Genomic DNA, 13,073 nt, shown 5'->3' on the forward strand with positions numbered 1-13,073 from the left:
AGGCATACAAACAAAATGTCTGTTTGCTGGCAACAATAGTGCCCCAATGTAAACTTCCCTTTTTGCTCTTCCATTTGGGGCAAGGGCGCATACATGCAATGGAGAGGTGGTGTCAATGCTGCATGAAAACTACGAAGAGAGGTATTGAAGGGGTCATAGACTGATTTACCCCATTCAAAATTGTGAAATGACTTGCAACCAGCAAGTTTTATTACAAGCTCCTCTCCTGCAAGTAGGGCTGAACGATTAATTGCATTTGCGATTTAATCGCGATATGATAGAACGCGATTTTCTAACCGCAACGTTCGCGATTAAAAAACGTGGTCTTAAAAAAAAAAAAATGTTTTTTGTTTTTTAGATGGTAAATTTTGCACACAGTGTTTAAAAAGTGCATGCCTAGTGTTTATACTTAAAATTACTTTTTTTTAATTACTTAAATGCACAGTGGCAAAGCCACCTATTTGTTGTTCTTGTTTCTGTAATGAGCAGTTAAATAAAAATGTAAAATGTGGGAAAGAATATTTTACACTAAATGTATCTAATATTGTGTTGGTCATATTTAAATCATTCATTACGTTTTGTTGGGAAAAAAAAAAAAAAAAAAATCGCAATCGCAATATTTTGGTAAAAAAAAAAATCGCAATTAGATTATTTTCCCAAATCGTTCAGCCCTACCTGCAAGGGTGAATTATCTGAGTGATTATAGCATAAAAAAAGTGTGAAATTTCATTTCATGATTTAGGATTCTGTATCAGTGCCAGTGACCATTTCTGCAAATTAATTATTGTCAAAATGGGCCTAGAGATTTGGTTAGGCTATTCGGTCTCAGTGGTACAGAGTTACATCATCTACTAGCACTAACCTCATACCGTGGGGGTCAAACTGACTTCAGCACACCTGTCAGGGCCTATAGTATTACTCTGACCTACTTTGAAAGTATGAAAGAGAGAAAAATTCCATTCATAGTCTCTCCCAGCTTCCCCAAATCATGCGTGTGTTTTAGTGAGAAGTGAACGGAGAACAAACAAAACACCTCAATCCTTCTAGGAAGGAGGGCCATGACTAATTCCAGCTTTGATTTAGCAAACTCTTTTATATGGAGTGAATACAGCGTTTTGGACTACACTTGAGCAAGTCCTCACATTACACTAATCGGTTTTGTTCTCCGAAGGTCTCTTTGCTTGCCTTAACATGATGGAATTGCATAGGGAGGAAGTTATTCCCCTCTTGTTTTTCAGGTTGGAGCTTGAATTTGAGAAAGCCAGGTCAGAAAAAGGGTGAATTCCCCTCTCTCTGACACTGGTCTAAGGGTCTCCAAGGGAGGCCGTCTATTACAGTTCTAGACAGACAAAGATTAACAGATTTGTGGGCTGCTGGATGATCTTTCTGCATGAAAGTGAGGGCCTCTTGCATGACAGGGAATGACTAGCATCAAATTCATTCACTGAAATCACTGAAAGTCTTTTATTTTTATATAGGCATGTAGGCATTTCCCCTTCCCACTTTGGTACAAACCATAAGAAATCCGCAACTGATATCCTCTATTGAAGGGGGTGGCCACTAGACCCCTGGATTGGTTACGTCGATGCTAGTTCTGTGTGATTCCTACAATCTAGGTTATGTTTTTTGTGCACACTTCCATTGCAACCGTTTTGGATGCAAGGGTGCCAATTAATTTTGAATCAACCACAGCAGATCCTCCTTGTGACCCCATCCACAAGATACGTTCTTGGCAGGCTCTTGGAGTGTCCATTTGGGACAGCGTCAGAGACCTGAAGTTTTGGCCCTTTGATGGAATTTCTCATTTAAAAGGAAAAAGTGTCACATTTGGTCTGAACCATAAGTCATATTGGTCAGCCAGATGAAGTTTTGACAGAGATCATTAGGGGGGATGGGAAATAGGCTAGTCATGCATACAAATGCACACAAAATATCTTTGGTCCCATGAGCATTTGTATCCCTTGTAAATCATGGCTGAGTGATTACAGATTACAGGATAAAAGGCCATGATTTTGTAAACTTTATGCAGCCTTGTGGTTAATACTTTGGTGTGCGCTATACATTCTCAAAAAAAAAAAAAAAAAGAAGTACAAATTAAGATATTTCTTTAAGGCAAAAGTTACCATTACTTCACTGTGCTTGTGTGTGTGACTTCAAACAGTGTGCATGCTCTTAACAAGAAAAAAATAACGTCAATGAAGCCTTGTGTTTTATTTACAGCAATGCGGTTACTCATGTTCGCATGTGTTTACCAGCATGCCAATGAAATTTACAAAAAAGGCGCCAACCTTTTATTTTCTAATTACATAAAAACCCTGTGTTGTTACAATTTATTGTTGACAATGCAGGTAACTTCAAAACAAGTTGAAGTGTGTTCAATGAAAAAGGCTTTGTATTGTGCTGCTAGTGTCTGTAACACCAGGGGTGTTGAAAACATTCGGGGCTTGGTGAATTAGCTAGCTAGCCACCAAATGCTGACAATGACAAGCCCTGTAACTGGGGCACTCTCGGTCTCTCTCGGTCTCTCTCGGTCTCTCTCGGTCTCTCGGTCTCTCGGTCTCTCGGTCTCTCTCTCTCTCACACACTCACACACTCACACACTCACACACTCACACACTCACACACTCACACACTCACACACTCACACACTCACACACTCACACACACACACACACACACACACACACACACACACACACACAAAATATATGCGCATGATCTGTCGTTCTGCAGCTTAAATAACATTTAAGTAACGCTTAAATACTAGCACTTTTGATCGACATAATATAGGGCTTTAATGCATGATCGGAATGACAGAATAGATCCGGGGTTAATCTATCGGAAAAAAACACGGTTAACACATGGCTGCGGTCAATACAAAGGTTTGTTTTATAAAATAGTCACGCACTTAATATATGGTGGTTAATAGTCGGGAAATTACAGCACAGTTTCTCATGAAATGTTAGACTTTTATAGCAAGAAAGAGACTGCAAATAAAACAGGGGCAAGTGAGAAGCAATTAGAAAAACTCTAAGAGCTGGTTGTCACACTATCTGCCACACCATGAAAGTGTAATATTTACTGGATGTGGGGTTTTTCATTAGACTGATTTTCCAGCACTCCTCTTGAAAGACAAATGACTGATAAAAAGACCACTGCTGCAAGCCATATGGGCAGAGTCTGTGCTTAATTGGGTTTGATAATCTGCAGTCACTTTCAATTTTAAAGCCCCTACCATGACTCCCAGACATAAGCAACAATTAATAGCTTGACATCTTGACGCGGTTGCCAGTTTACAACTGGCAGACTTTCTTTATATCTTGCCAGCAGGAAGTTTGGAGCAAACATGTAAGGATGGGGAAGAACAATGTAACTGGAGACATACAATTAGGCAGAAGCCACATCAACAGGATAACTGCCCAGGTAAAACGGGATACTAGTCATGGTATGGTGCAATTTACTGCTTCTACTCAGTGAAACATCGAGAACAAGTGGATACCAAATCCGGTGGAAACTCGCTATCGATGGCCTATGCTCAACTCAGAACTTCAGGTGGACCATGAAAGGAAATCAATTAAATCCCTTTTGTAGCAGCTTTCAGTCACCATCAATCACTAAAAACAAAAGAGATAGTCTTAGAAATATACAAAATGACAAGCAAGAGAAGGCTGAAAATTAAAACATTGTGCAAAAATGCATAATCTGGATCAGTTGTGGGCCTACTTTTTGCCCCTACAAGAACATCCGATGTGAGCATTGAAAATGTATTGCTGCTTGAGCCAACAGGAAAGTGCTAGAGAAGATTTGACATTCGGCATCCCAACATGCTTCTCGGTTTCTCTGAATCACATGGCAGGCACCAAGCACTACACTCCCATAAAACTAGATGTTGTCAGAGTGATTCCACAGTGTTTCAGCACTCACTTTATTTATCACAAAGCACTTTTAGCTCAAAATCACCCACCCAAGCTTGAGTCATCCCCATGCTGCCGATTCTTCATAGTCATGGGTTCACGGCATTCATCAGTCTAAGCAGCCTGTAAGGACTCAGGCCCCTCATCATAAAACTGTGACTAAGAGCCACCTGTCGCTGATAAGGTGATAGACAGCTGTCTGGTCTACAAGCACTCTGGAAGGGGTGGATGTAAACACACTTCTTTGCTTGCTGGTCCATCACTACAGAGTGGACTGGCTCTCAACAAGCCATGAAAGAAAGCAGGCAAAGAGAAGGAATAGGGGCATTCATTCAACAACTGATTAAAAAGCAGTACCTTCATTTTTGTTCTTATTAGAACTCAGAGATGGCATTTTGTGAAGCCTGGGACATAGTCTCCAAACACAAAGCTTGCACCTAGGGCTTGGGGAATTAGGCTTCAGTAGGCTTGGCACGAGACCTTAACAGGCCACTGATCCTTCTTGTGTGTACAACCAACTGTGTGGACTATTCTTGCAGTCAGCCTGTAATTAGTGTGCAGATGTATGCAAACAAACAAAGACGCCACAGGCCAAAGCACACTGCAAGACAGTCATGATACAATTCACAGACGAAGGCGGCTACATGGAACCTATTCATCATGCACTAAGATGTAACTAAAAGAGGGGATGTTGTCATTACAAATGAGTACAATGTCCAAGCATGGAAGGGCTTTTGGTGAGAAGGAAGAATAGGAGGCAGGGACAGAAAGGGTCATGGGATGAACAGCTGACATAAACTAGGCTAATCCAGTTTCACAACGTCATGAAAACTCATCAAAAGGAAATCATAGTAATTATCCTTGTAAACAGAGTACCACAAGATTAAGCTTGAATTGGCCCGAGCCCAAGTCATTTTGTAGAATAAATAATCTTCACAGCGTTTCTGCACACTGTATCGTACTGTAGCCTATTGAGCACATTAAGCCGAAAGTAGCTTTACCAAACGCATGACCATAGTGTAAGACTGACAAAATAAATGCAGAGGAAAAGAAGCAACAAAGATTGTGTGGTTGCTTTCAACAAAGTTCCCCTGCTTTGACCTTATTCACCCAAGTCATGAGGAAAATAAGCCTAACATGAGTATCAAAACCACAGGTAATCGAACGACAAATAGCCTACAGAAAATACATAGCTGTCTTTTTCATCCACTGTTGGAACATGTTATTTTTACATTTTACCATTAATCTGACATTTTAATTGGTTCTTAACAGCTTGAGAACATTATATTTGAGGCGGAATGCATCAAAAACATTAATAATGCCTTGGAGTCAAACAAGCCCTCTGAAAACACGGTGTGCATTGAGGTCTTAATGCTGAGCAACACAACTCCTCTCGCTGTCTTTGGCTTGACAAGATCAGCAGTGTGTGTGAAACAACAGACCTGTAAATATTAAAAAGATAGGTTTGGGATCCACTCAAGAGCTGCGGCCTGAAACAAACCCTCTTGCTGCACTCGCGGATGCACACAGAGCCGTGACAACGCGAAGCCTCCGCATGACAAACATCAGAGGAGCGCGGGGGTTGTCGCGGCGCCCCAGGGCTCGGTGCTGAGACAGAGCACCCGTCCTGATGGGCACTTTCCTCTCACAGACGACTACAGCGTTGTGCACTAAATGGGGCAGAGAAAACAAGAGAGAGGAGGGACTAGAGAGGACTGTGGTGCCATGGCATAGAAGAAGAAATGTTTGTGACACACTCCGGTTTAGTTGACTAACGTTTACAACTGATATTCTTCTACTGCATGAGCACCACAGCACATCATTTGGATGACTATACAACCACACAGTTCACTGGCTTTGGTTTTAAACAATATTTACACAGACCAGTCGGAAAATGGGGCTGAAAGTTCAACATCACTTGTTACTATTTTACTCGGACGAATTGGCTGCAGTGGTGGTGGCCACCGGAAGGCAAGGCGGTGCTGTGCGTGCATGTGTATTATGTGGCAAGGGGTGATAACCAGCTGTTTCCACCCTGGTCTGGCTAGGGTTGGAATCGAGGTCAAAGTGTAGGGCATTAGGGGCCATGCGAAGAGGACTACTGAGAGGAAAGGCCCAGCACAATAACAGGAATGGCGGATGACTGAACCATACTGAATGAGTACAGAGGGCTGTGTCTACACTGGGCCTCTCTCAAACCAATACAAGAACTTTTGATTTAACGGTTCATAACACTAGACACAAAACATGAGGAGGTGAATCATGTACTGAAAGTCAACAAAACAAAAACAAAAATTAACAGTTGATACACAAACGGGCAAACAAATGCCTGTGTCTGATTTGTGATGGAAATCGTCTGAGACCAAATCTGTCTGCTAATTAAAGCATTACACTGAACGAGAAACAGTAATTTCTGAAAACATCTGTGTATTATGTAACAGGATGACAACCCGTCTCATGCGCAGCAGGACAAACTCATTTGGCCAATAAGACAATGAGCAAGACATTAACTTCCCTGCAAACTCTGCACAGGACTAATAGGCTATAACAGCCAGTGAGAAATGGATGTTGTCAAGTTAAGTGCCTCCGATGGGGAGGTAAGGGAGCCAACTTCCTTTGTCATTGCCTAAGGCCAGCATGTCTGCACTAGAACTGAAAGACAGACAGACACGCCAAATCTGAAATGGATTGTCCAGCAAGTTCATCAACAATTCGACACAATGAAGCATCAGTACAGTCAAAGCAAAATGATCAGGTCAAGTATATCCAAATGATCAGGTCATGGCATCAGTCAGTGAAGTCAGATCTTGATTTAAAAAAAAGCGTGGAGGCTAAGACGGCTGCTGACGAATCGACAGAAAAACAGAGGTGGAGTGTGTGGGCACAGGGGGCTAAAGCAGGTGTACCTGCCCAAAGGTGAGGTGATGACCACTATATAGGGCTGCAACTAACGATTATTTTGGTAATCGATTAATCTATCGACTAATTTTTCGATTAATCGACTAATCTAATGATTATTTCCCATAGCAAATTAAAATAACGACTCAAAATGTTGGAATTTGAATTTCAAATGTATTTGAGTAACAAATGTAATCATAATACATAAATTAAATAGTAATACAAATTAAAGTGCAAATATGCTTTTAAAAGTAAAGAGAAAGTGCAAATAAAGTTTTAAAAGTAACTCAAATTAGCAATCAAACCTCTGCAAGTGCAAAATAACGCAAGAATAACTGGGCTGCAAGTGACATTCAAATTCAACTTATGAAATATATATTTTTTCCACAATCTTTTGTTTGAAGAATGCTAAGTGGAGGAGGTTAACTATTCAGAACAAACGAAAATACAGGCTACTCTGATAATTCACTGATTTACTACACTGCACTTAACATAAATGAAATAGCGTTAGCAAGCATCCTCCATGAGACGTTCTGTTTTCCAACATGTAAGCTTAAACCTTACTATAAGTTATAGATATATCATATATGTCTATGATAATTGCTGCTAGACACTCACTGTTCTTGTGCTCCCACAGCTCACTCTCTTTGAAATACTGGAATAGTGCTTCTTTAACTACTAATAATTGACCATCATTGAGAAAAATGACAACTTTTCTGTTAGCCATATCTCATATGCAGCAGCTACTAAAGCTAGCTTTGTTTATTGTTTCCATGGTAACATGAGCCGTCTCAGAATAATTCGCTTTTCAGTCAGCCATTTCTGATATGCAGCACATCAAGGTACGAGAACGGAGGTCAAAGAAAACGGTGCATGATTTGTATGCTAGGCTATTTGCAGATTCTGTTCCATTTTTCTCAATGATGGGTCAATTATTATTAAAGATGCACTATTTCGCACTTCCTATAGTGCATTGCAATGCCGAATGAAAATTACCGGTAGCTCTGCTAGCGTCTGCCAATAATAATAATAATAATAATAATAAAAAAAAATTAAAATTTTTTTTTTTTTTAAATATATTTTATGACGCGTCGACAATAAAAATCATCGTCGACAATTTTTCATAATCGACATCGTCGATTACGTCGACTAATCGTTGCAGCTCTACCACTATAGTTTAGCACTTTTCTGTCAGCACCGCAAAACAAATGGGTGAATAACCGTTTTCCCCAGGGCTTACTGTAGCCTCGGATCCAAGCATAGGATGATTGCACTTCTTGTCTTGGCTAAGACAAGGCGGGACCTCAATCAATCTTTTTTTCCCTTTGTTGTCAGAAAGTGGCTTGTTCTTCAACATTTAATGAATCTCAAAATGGCTTCTGCATCACAGTTTTAGAAGAAACTCGTGGAGGACATGCATTTTCCATTACCATTTACTCAACGGTCAGTTTGAGTAAAATCTATGATCCGAAGAGAAATCCTCCCACTATCTTTGGCAAAAAACCACAAGATAAACAGCGGTTTGGATGTTGCCAAAGATTCATGAAACCCTGTGAAAAGTACCCTCAGTGGCTGCTTCCAGAACATGTCACAGATGATAGGTTTACCCCCTATGGCGAACAACAGCAGTTGGTCTGCTGTACATTTGCATAATGACAGAGAATGTCACTGCAAAGACCAAATGAGCTGTAAACAAAATCAGCATGTTTGGACTTAGATGAGTTCAGGCTTGGGATTGGCTCATTAAACAATGACATCAATCTGCAAATGTATGCATATTTCAACGTGTGAGGTACACATCTTAGCTGTGAGTGCGGTATAATGCAGATTACTTCAGAATGAAAACTGTCAATCCCACAGATCTGAACAGCGCACAGGAGACTTGAGAAATACTTGGCTAATACACAAGGCAACAGCACACTACAAATTGCAAGGTCATCCCCAACTCCCATCTCCTCCCCAATACATCGGTCTCCTCTCTTGAGAGTCTCTTTGCTGAATTTGCTACTGATGACTAAATCCCCTTCTCTTGCCCTCCTCTTCAAGTCACACAGAGACTTGCTCACAATGCCCCCCAAAAGAATCTGCTGAGCTCCCCGATCGATCTTAAATCGCCAGCTTTGGAGAGCTTTATGAAAGGCTGCTGATGTGTCAGTGGACGAGCCCACACTGGGGATGCTGCGGCCCTCCCCTCAGCGCTGGGGCTTCACAAAGGCAGCTGTCTGAAAGCAGCGTGGAGACGGCGGCGGCGGCGGCAGCAGTGAGGGGAGGGCTGAACACAGGATAGGGATTAGGAACAAAAGCAGGGCAGAGAGAGAAATGTGTGGGTGGGGAAGACGAGATCCTGCTTGCCGAACACCTCTCTCAGTAATGCACCCACTCACGCACAGGCATAGGAACTCCTCTTACATAAGCTCAATGGTCACGTGCAACACAGTCAAACACCCAATGAAAGTAGAAAGAAAAAAAAAGCATGTCCGAATTACTACAAAGGCATATTTCTTTGTATGACATCCAAACTCTTGAAAGACATCCTCAGCTGTATCATCTGCATCAGTGTCTAGACTTGGGTAGGCAGGACTAAGTGGACATGACTGGGTTCAGTGGTGTCTGGAGGGCACTTCAGAGGATCTAATCTGTAAACACCACCATACACACAGCATCACAGGGAGCACATATGGAAGATGTCAATGTTCATCTCGACCATACAACCATGCAAACAAGAAAGGGCTCCACCATTTTTGTGCTCTGTGTGAAAAAGACTCACTAATCATGAGAGGATGAAATGTTTGGCTAATAGCTCCCATAACATACTCCCAAACCTCAACAAAGGAAGAAATAAAAATGGCTTTAGGGATGGTTTCTGTGTGTAGAACATTGGGAGATTATAAGCATGTCCAGACAGTTTTTTTTTGGATTCCTGCGGCTGTGTCCATATCTTCACTCAAAAACTCACTGTTCCTAAACGTTAATCCACCATCCAGCTGCTCACCCATCTTCAGCGCCAGAGAGATGACGGCACACATGACACAATGGACAAGCAACCTCAACCAACCCTTTTTGATGTTTGATTTTAATTGCATTGCACTGAGAACTAACTGAAGTGAATAGAAAGTCGATGAAACTACACAGCACGTTCGTCTACAGCCAGCCATTCAACACAAGATCTGTCACATGTTGGCGCTCAACAGCTATTTGTATCATCAGGAAACATCTGACACCTTACAAATGAATGCTGGCCCAGTGGTGCTGAGGTAAGTGCAGTCTTCTCCCTCCTTACTTGACTTCAGTTCAGTTGACTACAACTTCTCCATCCCCACAGCATGGGGAGCGGTCTGTCCTTAACACTGTACATTTGGGGAATATGCCACGGTTGATAAATTCATTAATTTATAGGTAGTTTTATGATCCTAGAATACACAAAATATACTTCTGAGAAAAATTGTGGGAGAACTGGGCCAAAATGTAGCTGAAGACAATAGAGCTTACATTGAGAATAACAGTATTGATTCACACAGAAAAGTGCAAAAGTAAATGTTTGATGTGGGTGGGTTTTAGATGGTAATTCACCACCAAACAAGTTTCCAGATGTGCACTCTCATCACAAAGTGGCAAAGTCATGTCTGGCCCTGTTAGACCGCTTTGTAGATCAAGATACATTTTTAACTGTAGACAACACAGGAGTAATAACATGCACATCCCATTCCCTATGTACTCCTGATACATAACAAAGAACTGTTCTACAAACCTCAGTACCACACTAACCAAATGTCTTGGCCTGTAATGCTTTAGTACAACACACTTCAATTGGCTTTTATTTTATAGTGTCTGTAGCGATTACAATCTATTCCACTGAATGAAATACATGACCAACTGTGTGACAAACACAGCCAATATCATTCTTGTTTTGCCTTTTGGCAAGGAAGTGATGCAAACAACTCATTCAAATCCCAACACAAAGGACCAGTAGAAGAAAACTCAGTGTTTGGGTCCTGGCTTGGGTTAAGGCCTCTGGAGACTGAAGAGAAAACAAGAAGAGACGCTATTCTTCCCCTTGTATCACTTCATCAGTCAATCTATGTTTGTTTTATCTTTCTCGGCAGCCGACTAAAGGTCAGCAACAGAGTGCAGGACAAGGGACATCTGAAAAAGGCCTGTATCCTTAGACAGTAGCTGGTGGCACTTAGTTCTCAACTAGAAAACAAAGCTGTCCATCTTTGTTGCCTTTACCCAGACAGTGAGGGTGAGTGAGCTGCAAATCTGTATAATGACACAGATTATCATAAGGTGTTTAAGGAAATAAGGAGGTTGTCCACAGTGCTGCTAACTACATGGATCTCTTTCATGTAGGGAGGAAGCAGAAATTCAAAATTTGGGGAACAGGCAATGCAATCTCCTAAACTCATAGGGACATGCATGGTGAACTTGAACCCTACCCCTAAGAACAGTTCATGACAAGGTGGTGTCCAGCAGAGGAATAGGGATTTACATGCATTCAACAGAGTTTCACAGACCCAAGGAGATCTACACTTCGATCATTTGATGCTCCATGTAACCCTATGTGAACCTTGTTTTCAATGATTAATGTACTTAAGTCCAGGCTGATCCAGCACCTGCAACATACACCCTTGAATGGAAAAAAACTGCAATTCTGAATGTGTGCATACCGCACACTGAACTAATAAGACAACACTGTATCAGGCAGTGGGATACACTGGGAGGAATGCAGTGGGGTAATAGCATGATATTGGGTAAATGGGACACGTTTTAATTACATTAGTGCAGGACCTCACCACTGTACACAACATAGATCTGCTTAAAGGAGCCGATTGAGTTGAGGCTGTGGTGCCAGTGCATAGGGTTCTCATCAGCACTAAGATGAACACGGACACTAGAGAGTTACAACAAGGGGAACGGGTGACTTCTCTTTCCAAGGACTGGGCAAACAGTCAGCAAGAGCTAAAGCAAATTCATATTTTCTTTCAAACACACACACAGACACACACACACACACACACAATACCGCCTTTCCTCTTTCAGCCATACTGACTCAAAACTGCCCATATTTCACAAGAAAGACAGAGCTGTACAGCAAACTTCTGACTGTCTTCTTTCACTGAGCCTCCTGAGAATGTTGAGATCTTGTGTGATTGAGTGTAGAGTATAGGGTGCTCACAACGAGTGTAGACATATAAAAGGGGGGGGACGACGACTAAATTTCCAAAACAGTGAGATCATGTGTACAGCAAAAGGGGAAGGAGGCCTTGTGAACTGACCATTCTACCAGATTACACAACTCTTGCAGCTAAAACGGGTAATTTGAAAACTTCAATTCCCAGTCTGATATCATCTACAGTAGACACTATGATGGAGCAATACAACTTCAGCCTTTGTAATGGTAAAGCAATACAATCAATATAATCAGTGTGATTTAATGACAGAATCAGCAGCATTAACTGGCCCAGATGCACTTACTCGAAAACAAAGAAGAGTCCACTTGTGACAACGATGAGGACCAGGGTGAGGTAGAAGACGCCCGTCTGTCTCGCCATCATAATCCTCCCGTCGCAGTAAAACTTATTCCTTCCTTGGAAGGCTTGCCACTTCTTCTTCAGGCTCTTCCTCTTGTGCGGGGACTCCATCGGTGTGGAGCTGCGAGTGCTAATCTGACTATACTCGCACTCTCGCATGGGCTCAGCAACCCCGAGATGCTTCAAAGAGTACATGCACACTCCAAACGTTCAAGGGAATCCAAAGGTGAAGCTGTCAACAGAGCAGATACGGTGAAGGAGGTCATTTGATATCATCCTAACAAGATAAACCTGTGCTGGCCAACCTGCCTTGTCAGGCTCTTTGAGGTTATACACTCACCTGTACCTTACATAAACAGACATACTACAAAGCTTTAACGTTTCATTTGTGACTACCGGCTTTTCAAATAATTGCAAAAGAAGTCACTCAAATAAAATGTAAGCTAGTGAGCTGACAGTTTTGGATTAATGTAAAGCTGTAGGTTAACTCAAATGGCAAATACAGCGGTTTCAGCATCATCATACAATAACTGATGACTGACTGGCTGAGCTGGCTACAATGTGTTTCTGTATTATTGCATCCCAGGATTAAGAATAAATAATATCACGTCAAAATTAGCTAGCTAGCTTGTTGTACAGAGAGCGACTTTCAACTCTGGCATTTTTTTTATTCGAAAATATGTGAACACACACCTCGACGTATACTTGATAATGTCAACGTCGGCAAGAA

The 13,073-nt window shown here is 41.6% G+C and overlaps 1 protein-coding gene across 2 annotated transcripts in view; it reads right to left on the reverse strand.

Moving 5' to 3' along the window:
• LOC105897223 (palmitoyltransferase ZDHHC14) overlaps nt 1-13,073 on the reverse strand; it is a 51,920-nt gene that overhangs the window by 37,957 nt on the left and 890 nt on the right. For both annotated transcript variants that reach the window (XM_031579871.2, XM_012824132.3), the window contains exon 2: nt 12,288-12,575. In XM_031579871.2, coding sequence (XP_031435731.1) covers nt 12,288-12,538 — 251 coding nt within the window. In that variant the 5' untranslated portion in view covers nt 12,539-12,575. The remainder of the gene's footprint in view (nt 1-12,287; nt 12,576-13,073) is intronic.

Source organism: Clupea harengus, chromosome 14, assembly GCF_900700415.2.
Source record: "Clupea harengus chromosome 14, Ch_v2.0.2, whole genome shotgun sequence".
Taxonomy (NCBI): Eukaryota; Metazoa; Chordata; class Actinopteri; order Clupeiformes; family Clupeidae; genus Clupea; species Clupea harengus.